The sequence below is a fragment of the Thunnus thynnus genome, chromosome 22, assembly GCF_963924715.1.
Source record: "Thunnus thynnus chromosome 22, fThuThy2.1, whole genome shotgun sequence".
NCBI lineage: Eukaryota > Metazoa > Chordata > Actinopteri > Scombriformes > Scombridae > Thunnus > Thunnus thynnus.
Window position 1 is genome coordinate 203,563 of NC_089538.1, and position 14,824 is coordinate 218,386.

The window sequence follows — 14,824 nt, forward strand, 5'->3', positions numbered from 1 at the left end:
TGGATCCAAATAGCGTGGTGATTGTTAAATGAACTTTGGTCTCCAGATTCAAACACAGGAACTACTTAAGCAATTTTAAGGTCATTAGGTATTATTGCCCGCTTAGTTCAACACTCAAAATTGGGATGGCCGGTTTCAATGTCATAAATATAGACCATATTCAGTGTCCCATTTTAAATCCCTAAAAATGAATCCCTTTAACTACTGTTGGTGAATGATCAAAAAGAGGGAGAAAGCTGTGTGTCCCACACATTCTCATCTTAAACTCTGTTTTTTTTGCATGCAGGCGATTTGTTTTTATGTACATGGACCTGTGTATAAACAAAGCCGGAAATGTCTTTGTAATGGCGAGACAGCACGGTGCTCTGAGCGTCAGCCCATTAAACCTCCATTAACCTCCCCATGGTCCCCATACCTGAGGTCCATCACTTCTGTTAGCATTCTGTTTTTTAAAGTTTTGTTTTTTTTCTAGATTTGCATGGTCACATTTCTGTGCTTGAGAGTTCTTGTAATATTTTTGTCATGTAAAAAAATAGCTAAATATTTGTTCTTGTAGTGTGTTAGGTGTGAAAGAAACACTATGGTAAATTTAAACAAAATACTAAAAATATAACCTGGTTGACTGTGCAGGTGATGTTAGTCTGTTGGGAAAGCTAACATTTATATTAGCCCTATAAAATCATGTGAAACAGATTGTCAGTATAATATATCGACACAAATGTTGTTAGCGACAGTATTTGATTTCAGTGACTTATGTGTGCCTAAACTCATACTGCCTTCAAAACCTGTACACAATATAGAAATTAGAAAACATTATTTTTCTGTATTTTCTAACTCCTTCTCACTCAGGAGAAAAATGTAACAAACATACAATAACCACATACGACAATCTGATTTTGTAGCCTATTTGGTTATATCATTTTGTGGCAGACAAGGAAGTGAATAACCTCACATATGGGGACCCTGCTCTTTTCCAATTGGCTCGCAGACCTGGAGTCCCTAGACATGAGGTCTGCAGTTGGACCCTTCTCTGATGAACAGCAGCATAAAATTGTGAAAATTCGTCTGGCAGCTGTCTGGTTTAGTTTAGCTATCTGAGGCTCATGCAGATGCTAAAGGATTATTTACTGTTGAAGGCTACAGCACTTTTGATTAAGGAAAAAAGAGTCACATTGGTTTGTTAGATGGCCAACACATCTTATCTAATGTATGTCCTTTAATGAAGCCTAGAAGTTGTACAGTATTATTTGTTGTTTGGATTTTTGTGGGGCTAATCCTTGGATGAAAGATGGGAGTGGTAGCTCTGCAGTTTTAAATTAAGTCATTATTTTGTGTCATTTCATTTATAATTCAAGGCTTGGTGTTCACTTAATCTGTTCTTTAAATTCCAAATAATGTACTCTGATTTTGCGTTAAACACGTCAGTGGTAAAAAAAAAAAAAAAAAAAAAAACGGTATGGGAAAATGTTCACATATTTCATAAATATTTAATCATTATTTCTCCTCAAAGTGGGTCCATGAGAACGTGAAATCTTAATAAATCTAACTTATATATAACTAACTAATGTGCGTGGAAACAAAGAATAATGTAGTAGAACAAATCACTGGCCCTGTTTACACCTGGTATTAACATGCATCTTGGGTGATCCGATCACAAGTGGACAGCTCTAAGTATGTCTGTTCACCTGGCATTAACATGTGTCTCCACATGAGTCTTGAGTGACCAGTTGTGATTGGATCTCACATCCCCACTCTATATACAAATAAACACATACATCATTTCCATTTGCAAAGACCAAATGCGTTGTTGTTTTTATTCGGCGGGAGGACCGGGGGTCCTTGTACCCTCCGTCCTAAGCTGTGTTCAACTTGTTTGATAACAGGATAAACAAATATACAATGCATTGTGTGCCCCCTCATGAAAATCAAATGCCCGTCCTTGATTTGCTCTAGTGCCGGGTCTGACCATAATAAATATAGAGTTAAGTGCAGCGATCTCCTTGCAGCTGTGTCTCCCCATTAAGAGAGAGAGAGAGAGAGATGCTGTGCGCATTTACGCGTTAGGCACAGCAGTGTAACTTCATTGATTATTTAAGTCTCCTGAAACGCTGACAGGATCGGTCAGGATCTAATTGTAATTAATGCGCTTGTTTGTGTTCCAAAAAGTCAGCTGTACACACACATTTGAGGTTCATACAGTGAAATTGTTTGGAGTAAAGCAGCCTCCTGATAAATCCTGAGCTCCATTATGACGAAAACAGGTTAGGGGAACAGGAAAAAATGTGAATTGGCTTTGGGGTTTTTTTTGGGGGAGGGGGGGTGAATTCACATGAAAAACGGAAAAACTAAGTAATGCATGTCTTTATCTTGTTATCAAACTAGTTGAACACAGCTTTGGACAGAGGGTGCATGGACCAGGAGGCAGCAATGCAATTTTCGTGCGTAGTCTGCCAGAAAACAGAGGACATCAGTTGAATAGGCTGTCCTTCAATGTGGCCCAGGACACATTGCATTCACACTGCTAAATGAATTTGGCCACGTGCAGCGCAGACCACCTTCAAATGTGGTCTGAGCGATCGGATCTCAATGTGTCTTGGGTGCATTCACACCTCTATCTGTCAACTTGTGATCAGATCACCCAGGATACATTTTAATGCCAGGTGTAAACTGAGGAGGCTGTGACTTGTGTTGTTTTGCTTTATCTCTGTATTCTTTCATTGAATCTTGTGTTGTTTTTGCTTCCAGCACATTTTTAAGTATCTGCAAGCGGAGGCCATCAAAAAAGACCAACAAGACTTTTTGACGGGATGGAAAGGCTTTTTCAAAATGGTGAGATGCTTTGTTTTTTGTTTTGTTTTTTCAACTTTGACACAGATTCAGGTTACTAATTTCACAAAGCCTTCTAAAGGTTAAAATAAAACTTTAACGATCACTGGGGGGAAAATGGGTTGTTGATTCTGCAAGTCACACATGCATAACTTTGTCTATGATGTGCATTTCAACAGTTGTACTACTATTGCTAATAGATTGTGGATTGTGTGTTGCAGAATGTGGGTCGTCAAAACAACGACAGTGACTGTGGGGCCTTTGTGCTACAGGTGAGTTTCTCATGTGTTGAGAATGTGAAACAAATGTGAAATCTTGTCTTATCATTTTTGCCATACATTGATATTAATATGGCCACACAATTAATAGTATTAATATCTCAATCTTGATTCAGGCCTTTATGAGCTAATTTTTATATGACTATGATTCTGAATTGCATCACACCTTTTACATCAAACTAAGAACTCCCAATTTCTCCCTAAGCTGCATTAACAAATGACAAGTGTCAATTACTCCAGGTGATAAACTTTTCACAGGAAAAGGGGGGCAGGACATCAATGTAAATATAACTAACAAGGGAGAGACACTGGAGTACAATATGGTGAAGAGAAAAGCTTCATCGAAACAATAAAAATATGTCAGAATACTGGAAGCCCAGTGAATGTGAGGAAGAACATATGTATTCATCAACCTCAACAAAAACACTGTTGCTGTACTGTAAAAACTGTGGAACCAGATTAAAAGATGACGACTGTCAAAAGCATATACATCACTCTGCAAGCTTTTAAATTAAAAAGAACAAACAACAAACAAACAAATTTGGAGAACAAACTTCTGAAATGTTGCCAAAAAAATCAATAGGCTATCAAGACCAGGAAAACATTCCTCCCAAGTAAGCTGAAGATCCTGTCACCACTGCAAAATGAGATTAATGCTTTTAGACAAATACTACTCAGTGTCTTCTGCAATTGTTGTTCATGTTGTGCAACATGCTTTACTGTTACACACTAACTGTTGAGCAACAATCAAGGCAGAAATGCAAAAAAAAAGAATGATAGAAAGAGTGGTAGTTCATTTAAGAAAGGCTTTCATCCATTGCAAAGAAGAAATGATTAAAGTTAGGAAACTGCAGGGAAACAGTTAAAATATTGATATTTATTGACATTTGTTGGAGTTAATGACAACACCAACAACACAACTACAACCAAATTTAGTCCTGAATTCCAGCTGACAATGTACTGTATATGTATAAAATATACATATTAAATACTAAGGACCTGAATTGGTCTCTGGTGTAGGGCTGAGTAACATGGCAAGACATTGTAGCACAGTATTTTTTTCATATGACAAGTATCGATTATATACAAGTCAATTTCTTTTGAGCTTAATGAACCTTAATATTAAAACTCCATATTACTAGATTCAGAACCAGAAAAATCCAAAGAATTATATTAGCAGAAAACAGAATATATCAGTCAGGAGCTAGAGTTAATGTTCACATCAAACATCAGAATAGGGAAAAAAATTTGATCTTAGTGATTTTGTCAGGGTCATCCCTGATGACGGCCACGAGTCAAAACACGTTGGTCTCACAATAAAGTTGTTCTATATATTACAAGTGTTGCTGGAGGTTTGACCTCTTTGGGCTTTTTCCCTTCTCCATGCACCTTGGAAGTAGGTTAAGTTGTGCCAGAAACCCCTACTCTGGCTCTTAGTGACTTTGACCGTGGCATGATTGTTGGTGCCAGACGGACTGGTCTGGGTATTTGTGAAACTGCTGATCTCCTTGGATTTTCACACACAGTCTCTAGAGTTGACTCAGAATCGTGCAAAAAACAATAAAAACATCCAGTGAATGGCAGTTCTGCAGATGGAAATGCCTTGTTGATGAGAGATATCAAAGGAGAATGGCCAGACTGGTTGGAGCTGATAGAAAGGCTAAGGTAACTTAGATAACGCTTGGAATTTTGAGGCAGATGGGCTACACCAGCAGAAGACCATGACAGGTTCCACTCCTGTCAGCCAAGAACAGCAATCTGAGGCTGCAGTGGGCACATGCTCACCAAAACTGGACAATTAAAGACTGAAAAATTGTAACCTGGTTTGATGCATCTCCATTTCTGCTGTGGCATGCAGATGGTAGGGTCAGAGTTAGGCGTCAATAGCATGAATCCATGAACCCACTGTGGCTCAGAGGTAGAGTGGGTCGTCCACTAATCAGAAGATTGGGGGTTTGAAAAGATATTAGGAGCACTTTTTAACATAATGCACAAACAAAAATTTTAAAATTATACATTTTCAGTTTCTATTGATTGTCATTATATTGCAAAGTGTTCCTAATATTTTGTCCCCCCATGTATGTCAATGGGGTGAACAAAATATTAAGAACACTTTTCAGTTTAATGCACTCCAGTACACCACCACCACCCACTACAACCTCAATAATAAACAAAGTAAAATTATCAATTGTCTGACAATGTCAACAAATGTATAAGCGTCATAAAAATAGAATTTAGAGCTGTTGGACTGGATTGCATTAGATTGCACAGGTATTCCTAATAAAGTGCTCGGTCAGTGTATATGTATGTACTGTATATTGGCAACATGTCTTGTATGTGTTATGTGTTAATGTAATGTTACAGTTTGTTCGCTGGGTGTTTGAGTGCCTTGCTATATGTACCAGGGGATTGGTTTAATTGCAGATGTTTGAGACTGTAAGCGCATATGGTGTGTTTAGCTAACTTAATGAACCCTGATGTGCCTATTTGGGTAAGTATGCTGTTCGCAAAGGGCTGCCATATGTTTAGTCAGAAATAGCATAATTTATTTGAGAGTGGTCATTACTATGTTGTCAAGCAGTTGTAACTTATCTACAGTATATCAAAGTTTCTAATTTTTCAACTATGCTCAGTGTTTGTCGTTTATATTGGCCAACCCTACTCCAGTGATAAATGGCTGCCTTGCATTAAAATTGTCAGCCAGAGCATCTATGAAGCTGGTTGCCCATCTCAGTAGGAACACACAGCCACTGACTTATGTTGCATCCAGAGTAAATGTACTATTACAAAAGTTTTGTCGTGAATCTGTTGTCCCTGCAGGTCAATAACTTTTCTCATTTTCACCATACTATCCTGCAGTACTGCAAGTGTCTGGCATTAGGGCAGCCATTCAACTTTGGCCAGCAGGATATGCCCCGGCTGAGGAGGCAAATGTACAAAGAACTGTGTCACTGCAAGCTCACCCTGTGACCCACCATCCCGACCCCATCCCACCATCTACACCTGCTCCCACCCCTGACTCTATCAAGATGGAGGGACAAAGATATAACAAGAAGAGAACAAGGGGAGCAAATGATTGACTAGAAAAGAGGAACTTTCCAAAAAACTTATATTTTTCTCTGCCAATATCCAGAGAAATTACTTCTTCTACTGGTGTTCCCCTGTAGGTGATGTCACTGTTTCACTTTGTTTCCCTTTGCTTCCCTCTCTTCACCCTTTGCCAACTCTGATTTAATTTCCATGTCATGGTTATTCCTTTGTGGTTGACAGAGGCCAAGAATAGCTTCCGTTTTGGGAATGTACTAATCTTCCATCCTTTCATAGTCCACTTGCATTTTTCAGTCTGAATGGGAGCATGAAGATGATCATGTAGATATCTAAAGAATCCAGTCCAGATTTAAGGTTGGACCACAGTTAGTCCAACCTTGACTACTACTTTCCTGTCAGATGGCTGAACAGTGAGTGTATGAGGTAGCAGCGGTGGATGGCAGAATAATTTGAACCAGTCTGTGTAAGCTTTTAATTAAGTAGTACCAGTGGATTTTCATGCCTTCCATCCATCCATCCAGTCAACACAATATGTTGTGCTCCATTTTATATGTCAAAAGTTTGAAACTCTCGGCCGACATCAAAACAAGGAAAAACATTGATCACCCAACATAAAATACACTCCCCCACACTAAATCCAGTTTTATGTTGACAATGCTATCTATCTAGTCAGCACGTATTTGCCATGTAGTGCGACGTGACATTTCAGATATGTACTATTTAACAATTTCCTCAAAGATGTTTAGATAGATTTAAGGTGATGCTGAAAATGGAACTTACAATGCACAGATGATGCTGCCATGTTGACCATTCCAGCTTTGGGTTCTGATGTGAATAGCCATAATAATGAGTTTTTTCTTTGAGGGAAATCAGCTTATACACAACATCTGTGGAACACACCACATATTTACCCCCAGGCTGTAAACGTCCTCTGCCTCCACTTTCCCACTTTTAGAAATGGAACATCTTCAAATTGAGACTGGATCAGCCTCTGTGGATCGCCACCCAAATACAAGCCAGAATGACAAATTGGCCCAAAGAGAGGGTATCTTTACATTGCATTTATCTTTTCCTGAGTGTTTATCTCTGTCAGTAAATGTGTTGCTATGCTTATTGCTTTAAACAAACTGTTTTAAAAGGAGGACTACTAATTTGTTATTTTTGGAGTAAGTACAAAAAAGATCCTCTGGTTAGTATTTCTTTAAAAGCTTGAGATCCATTTTGGTGAGGACCATGACAGCTACACAACAGATCCAGTGTGTCCAACAGTAGAGTTACAGTACCCTCCTCTACTCTTCTTTTTATAACAAAAGACAACTTTGTTGAGAGCTGTGTGTGTGTATGTTGTTTTTTTTCTAGTTTTTTTTTTTTTTTTTTTCAAACAGGAGTTGATGCAACAGAGTTGACAGTTTTATATATCTTCTACAATGCATTATGGTTGCTAAAAATAAAAATACGTGGCAAACAAGTGGTTGTGCTTTTTATTAATGCTACTGCATGGATATCAGCTTTGTATAATGACACAATCCACATGTAATCCTGGGTCCGGTGGTGGAATGTAAATAAGTACATTTATTCAAATACTGTACAAAGTTCACATTTGACAGACTTGTACTTAACATGACTATTTCCATTTCATGCAACATTATGCTTCTACTCCACTACATTGAGAGGGAAATATTGTATTTTTTACTCCCCTACATTTATCTAACAGCTATAGCTTCTTGAAGCTAAATCTGGTACAGTGCATCATTTATGTTAAAATTGTACACTGCCCTGATAAATAACTACAATACAAATTAACATTTTACATCAAAAACATGATGGGCTTATAACATGTGCATTGTTATCTTTGCAGGGAGATAAAATGGGGATGGTTGCCTTCCTGGTTAAATTCTTGAAAATAAAAAGTGGAAAGTAAATCTGAAGGAATACCACTTTGAGAGTGAGCACGGCCTTCACCCTTTTAATTAGACTGTGTTTCCCCTGCACCATTATATTTAAACTGCATAACCTTAAGAAAATATTGATTCTTAAAGCTTTTAAGGAACAAGGACAAATGAGCAAAATCCCTAAGAACAGCATCATCCCAGACATTTGACACAGCTATACACTAACAAATTTCTCTGTGAAATTATAGTAAATTACCGGCAGCTGCGGTTGCCAGTATTATACTGTACAGTGTCACTAATGTACTTCAACAGTTAATTACTTTTTCACAGTGTATTTTAGTGTTGCTATTGTAATCTACATTTAGTTTCTAACTGTGAATGTAACAGTAAACTGAAAAGTTTTCTTCTTATTTGTATAATAAAAACAAATGTAAATTGCAGACATATACTGTAAATAACCTTAATGTGTCTTCAATGTTAATGGTCCAGTAGTGAGATCTAATGAGAATAAGTAATTAGATCAGCTCAGTTTTACATTTTAAAACACATAACATTTACTATATAGCATAAAAGAGGATGGGAGAAGTGGCAGCTTTATGGAACTGAACAGTAATTTAAAAGTATTCAAATATGACATACTTTTGGTTTGAACACTTAATTCTTGAGGTTCACGCCCTGTGACAGGGCTGACAGTTCACTGAGTTAGAAAGAAACAAGAGTGAAAATGAAAATCAAGCACAAAGTGAGAGCGAAAGAAATGAATCAATTGGATGGGTGAGAGAAACATTTTAGAAGGACACCTAACTTACCAGTACCACATACCACTTATGGAGTGACATCAAGTTCTTCAAAAGAATGGTGAGGAGGATTCACTTTGAGCTTGCTTCTTAGGCATTACTACTACTTAGACACTACTTTTACCTGGCTGGCCTCTGTTCCCCTCTCGGAGTTAATTACAATGAAGTACCTTAACACTTGTGTGAGCGAGTACAAAATATTGCATAGAAATCACCTATTATGTCCCAGGTTTTAGTACAGCTTGGCAACAAACTACAATATCTTTGCAGAAACCTAGCTACGGCTTAGAAATGCACCTGGGTTGAGCTAAGATAACCAAATAACCTTGTGATGCTATATAACGACTCGGTCTTTTGGGGCTCAGCAGCCAACTTATCTTCCAACTTGGTTACTTATTTTAATCAACTTCAGTTGTTACGTGTTTTAAATAGTAGGCTCGTTATTAATGATGAACTGCAAGTGGGATAAATAAGGTGTAGGCATAGATCAGGCCGGTTAATGTAAGCATTCACCAACTTAAGTACAGAGAAAACATTCACCCGAAAATAAACTTAAAACTAGACACTACCTGAAACTGCTCTCTTGTGCCTGCCAGGAGCTTGCTTGGATTATAGCCTACCAGTTTAATATCAGCAAAAATTACATGCAGTCACTATTTGGATAACCAGATGCACAAATGTTATTCTATTTACTGACATTATGGTTAGAGTCCACAAAGGAGGATGAGCAATGATTATACAATGTTGATTGTTACATGTGGCTTCTGTCCTTCCATTACTGTGACGGTGAAAAAGAAAATACAGCATTTTACCGTCAAATCTTACAGTAGCCTATTGTAAATGTCCGTTCTTGCTTTTGGCTCCAAAAAGCGAGACGGCATTCTGGCCTCTGAGACAACAGTTTCACAAACTGGATATTAAAACCAAGCTTAGTAGTACGGCAGTCCTGCAAGTTCAAGAGAGTGACGATAAAATGAACTTTGCAACACCAGAGGAGGCCATATTGGAGCTGTGAAAGAAACACCTTTCTCTTAAGAGTACAAATAGTAAAGATGAAGAAATAAACCAATAAAGAAAAACTTGATTGTCAAATAAAAACATTATTGAGCTCAAGGAATAGTCTAGGTTGTGGACCTTTTTATATTTATACTGTGGAAGTAATGAACTAAGTTGGCCTATTATTATTAAATTACATCAGCCAATTACTGCCACGAGAAAAAACAAAATTGCTCAGTATCTCAGTATAATGAGACAATTTTTGAGAAAACTTTCTTGTTTTAATGAGGTAACAAGAAACTGAGCAATTTTTTGTCATGGTGGAAGCAATATACAGCAGCATACAACAGCATAGTGCTGCTACCATGAGATTAAAAACATTTGCTCAATATCTCTTTATAACAAGAAAAAATATTTCTCATTATAACAACACAATTTTGCCATTACAAACTACTAATAAGAATTATTGTGAATTTTTGCAATTAACTTAACGGTGTAAAAGTTAAGTACAACATCTTTCCTTTCTAACCATATATTGTTTTAACCATTTACTTCGTTTTTTTCTTTACCAGAGTAGGCAAACGGATGAAACACTATGTGCTGCTGATTTTGCAGGGGTATTAGGTTTTTCCTGAGATGCGTCAACAAATCCAAATTATGCAGTAAAGGCTCCTTAATTTCTATTTTGCAATAAATTTAGCAACTATACAAATGTACATATAGTTTGAATTACAGTACCAGTAATTCAAACAGTGCAGAGTAGGCCTATTTATAGCATGACTGAAAAAACTAAAGTGGTAGTGATGAGGTTGGCTCACAGGACATCTGATGTGGGGTGCACATTTAAACACAGCATGCAAGAGAGCCATTCCATCATAATTGCAGTCAAGAATGGATAAGTGGATGGATAGATTAAAACATAAATATTGCAGAGAAAATATTACACATCTGATAATTAGCAGTAAACAAAGAACTAAATACATTAAGTAAACTATTAAATCATTTTCACTTGCATTAATGCATCCACAATCTCTGGCATTTCAGTAATCTACAGGCCTTATTAAACACAGGAATCTAATATAATGCAATACAAACAATTAGTTGAACATTCAAACAAATCCATGAAATATCAACCAAATAGAATATTATGAGGGTGAAACAGTCATGTTTAAACTTATGGAGGTTCTGTCTTTGTTCTGCACATATAGTACAATGGTTTGGAGGGAAAAGGGACTCACAGGCCTTATGCATTTTATAACTTTGTCGGTGTCTAATCAGGAGTGGCAGTCTTTGCAGTGAGTTAGTAAAAGAATGACTACTTGGTCCACAGGTCTAATATACTTTTTCCCTCTAGATGTGACTTCCACAGTGCGTGTCCCTCTATTGTGACTGGGTGCAATACATGACACCTTTCCTACAGGCCATAGTCCTCCAGGTGGGTCCATTAATAGGAGTACTGTTTCTCCACATTCTGACTGTCCTTTTGCCATTTATTCCATGTTGGGAAGATTTTTTCACGAAGGAGGACCAAAGCCGATCAGCTAGTACTTGACTGTTCCTCCATTGCCTCTGTCCAAGCAAGTTGGTTGTTCACTAAGATGGAGACTTTGGGTAATAGGGTCAGGACCTGTTATGTCAGAAGATGCATATCCTATTGGTTTGGAATTAAGGATTCCTTCTATCTCAACTAGCACTGTGTGTAAAACCTCCTCAGAAACAGTCTGGCTTCCCACCATCACCCTAAAAGCAACTTTAATGGACCTAATTTCCCTTACTCACATACAACAGGAACACCCCCCTCCCCCTGACACCACCTGCATGACAATCCTACAAAATAAATAAATAAAACAAGTATTAAAACAGAGAGAAGAAGTCAGTACCCAAACAAAAGCATACAAGTGTGTCATGGCTTTAGCCGTGCCTCTAGTTACCCTAATGTTACCTTGTGTTCCCCTGTCTGTCTCTCTGGGTACATCCCAAGTCTCTTATTTGATATTTCCTCACTCCTTGCTTGAAGAAGTTGTTCTGGTTCGCCATTTTGAAGGCTGTCCCAAGTCTTTTATTCATGCTCAGAGGAGTGAGGAGCGAGGAGGGATCTCTGAGGAGCTATGAGCAAGGAAACACAAGACCAGCCTACACGGACGTCTTTCACTGGCCGGCATGCTCCCTTATTGGATATTAGTTATTGTATGGCATGATACTACAATAAATATTGGAGACCAATCATTACCAACTAGTATGGGACAAATTTAGAACTTCCTCCCAAACTTATTCAGGAGGACAATGTGGGAAGGAAACAAAATGATATTGTACAAAATGCCAAATCTGAAAGTAATTTAAGAGATTGGAGCTGGGTAGGCTGTATTTAGAACATAATTGGGTAATGCTACAAAATGTCATCATCATAAAGATCTTTGAATGTGTTAATGATCTGGCCCATTGACCATTGAGTGTAATTAGGAGGGAATGAACAAATGATTGCTACTTAAAGCCCCCAGAGTAGAAACTGAACGAAACTTAAAGTGGCGGCAAAACTGAGGCCACATTGGAAGAATGTACAGAGGGAGACAGAAAAAGGGAGGAACACACCAGAGCAGGGTGTGGTGAGGAGTGGCATGAGCAGGATTCCAAAATATTTTTTTTTAAATATTGGTGGACCAATAGTAGCATATAAAATTGGGTAAAATCAGTCCACCAACGCATCTTGGTCACAGATGTAGTTACACGTGGAACTTTACCAACCCAAATAAAAGATACTGACTACTGTATACTCTGAAAAATGATTTTGGAATAAAAATGACAGTGAAACGTAAAAAAAATTTGGGGAAAACATTTATTTTCACACATTGAAGCCTGCCAGTCAGAGATAGTGTGAAACTACTCCAGCATTGAAAATCTGCTTTCATGCCTGAGATTAGTGGAAACAGGTTGACTTCATATGTGGAGGCCATCTGACATTATCAATAAATACATCTTTCACCTGAATGATTAACCCTGCAAGAATGCAGCAAGTATTCACACTTAGTGACATACTGATTCAGGATTATGCAAAACAAAGCAGTTTTAGAAACAACATTAAGCCTTACATCCAATCAAAGCGTGCAGATTATATTCACTTTTTTAAATTCCTCAAATTTCATAAAACTATATCACATTCCCTTTCTCACTATCTATAGGATGTTGAAGTCACAAAACACTAAAGTAGTGACTGTTAAATGAGCCACTGAAGCCTGTTAGCTGGACAAAAATTATGAAAATTTCAACAACAAAGTGAGAGTATACCTTTTATTTATTTTGAAGAAGACAGAGGTCATATGAACAGACAAGATGAAGAATTAATTTGTACATAAACTGTACAATGACTAACCATCTCTGGCAATAATCCAGTAATTTAAAATACAGTGCTTCGTAGAAGTAGAATTTATGGCAGAGGTGGTCTACAGGATTGCATTAGATTGCACAGGTGTTCCTAATAAAGTGCTTTGTGAGTATATGTTTTGCTGTGAAAGCCAGTCTCGGTAGGTACAGTTAGAGACTCGGAAAGCAGACGTGAAGCCCCAGCAAAAATCCGAGGTGAATGACACACCATCCACAGCTGTCTTCCCTGGTGTCTCACAAGCTCTCTACTCTGGTCCTCTGGAAACTCTGTAACTAAAGAAAATGTTTTGTTAAGTTTAAAATAGATGTCTTAAATAAAGACTGCATTAAGAAAATAAATAACTATGAGACATATTTTGTCTTTACTTTGATGGTTTTTACATCCACAGATGAACAGTGTAGGAATTGTAGCTTTAATTTTTACTTTTAACTAAAGCTCTCCAACTTTAGTGGACCAGGGATCATTTGACCAATTAAAACAAACTTTAGTCATAATATATAATATTTGGTGTCAAACTGTTTTCAGTCATTATCTGAAGTCTGTGATCCCAGAGGACTCTATCTCCCCTGGTGATTCTATGCCAGATCTGAACTACAACCTGGACTTTTGCTTTTGGTCTGATTTTTGATAAGTGACACACCTGCTCAGCTGGACTGAGGTCAGATAAATGACAATGCCTTTTGAGTCATTGTTTAATTTCAAATCAAATATGCCAGAGCCAAAACGACCTAAATGTGTCACTGTCTAAACGGTGGACTCTGCTCTCTACTTACCAGCTGCGTGTTTCCCCGCGCTGTTTCCAGGTTATCCTGTTGTAGTCATAGGTTGAGTTTATGCATCAGACTACCGGTGGAGGTCACACAGCTGTCAAATAGGGGCACATGGCATGTATTATATTATTTACAACATTTCTTTACTTTGTAGTCTGCATGCACAAACACATCGCTGGTAATGTACACATTTGTGAGCTTAATAAATCTAAAATGCATTTCAAAACAGCCATAATCTTTACATATCTGACTGCAGAGGGTCCAGTTGACTCACTTCTACCATGAATGTAAACATTTCACACAGCAAATATCCATATTAAGTACAAAACAGCTGATAATAATAAAGGAGTAACGTTAGCATACAACAGTTTGCTAGCTAGTTAGTTTACTAGCTTATTACTAGCTACTAGCTAGTTTACCTACAAAACAATTAACATTGGTAGCGTTGGTTATCTTCTGAAGCTAACAGTTAACTACACTGGTGGGCAGGTAAATAGTTTAAACCATGTTTAGAGACGGTTAACTCCCTAAAGTCATGCACACAACAAGACCACAAACACATAAAGTTGCACTTAACGTTAAATGACTGCAGCGGCTCAAGTGCGTCTCGGTGCGTTTACTTTGAAAATTCCTGGGTTGGTCCCGCCGCCTCTTTTTTCCTTTGACATAGTTTCATCTCCAAAGTGTATAAAAGAAGTTAGGAATTATGCCATTTAAGCTTTTTGCTTATTTATTTATTTATGTATTTATTTAGTAGAGCTCTACTTAGATGGACCGCTGCAGCCGACACGCTTCAAAACGCGCAACTTTTACTTTGAAGGCGAGTTGTCCCTGTTTC

At 37.7% G+C, this 14,824-nt stretch overlaps 1 protein-coding gene and 1 long non-coding RNA gene across 5 annotated transcripts in view; one reads left to right on the forward strand and one right to left on the reverse strand.

The window, feature by feature from the left end:
* Positions 1-7,620, forward strand: part of senp3b (SUMO specific peptidase 3b) — a 33,963-nt gene extending 26,343 nt beyond the window's left edge. For all 4 annotated transcript variants that reach the window (XM_067579120.1, XM_067579121.1, XM_067579118.1 and 1 more), the window contains 3 exons: positions 2,746-2,829; positions 3,048-3,098; positions 5,964-7,620. In XM_067579120.1, the coding sequence (XP_067435221.1) occupies positions 2,746-2,829; positions 3,048-3,098; positions 5,964-6,074 (246 nt within the window). In that variant the 3' untranslated portion in view covers positions 6,075-7,620. The remainder of the gene's footprint in view (positions 1-2,745; positions 2,830-3,047; positions 3,099-5,963) is intronic.
* A 5,031-nt stretch (positions 7,621-12,651) lies between these two features.
* On the reverse strand, positions 12,652-14,594 carry LOC137175233 (uncharacterized). The gene is made up of 2 exons (XR_010925587.1): positions 13,990-14,594; positions 12,652-13,488 (listed from the first exon to the last, which is right to left on the reverse strand). It is a non-coding gene; the product is annotated as an uncharacterized lncRNA (long non-coding RNA).
* Positions 14,595-14,824: the final 230 nt, after the last annotated feature.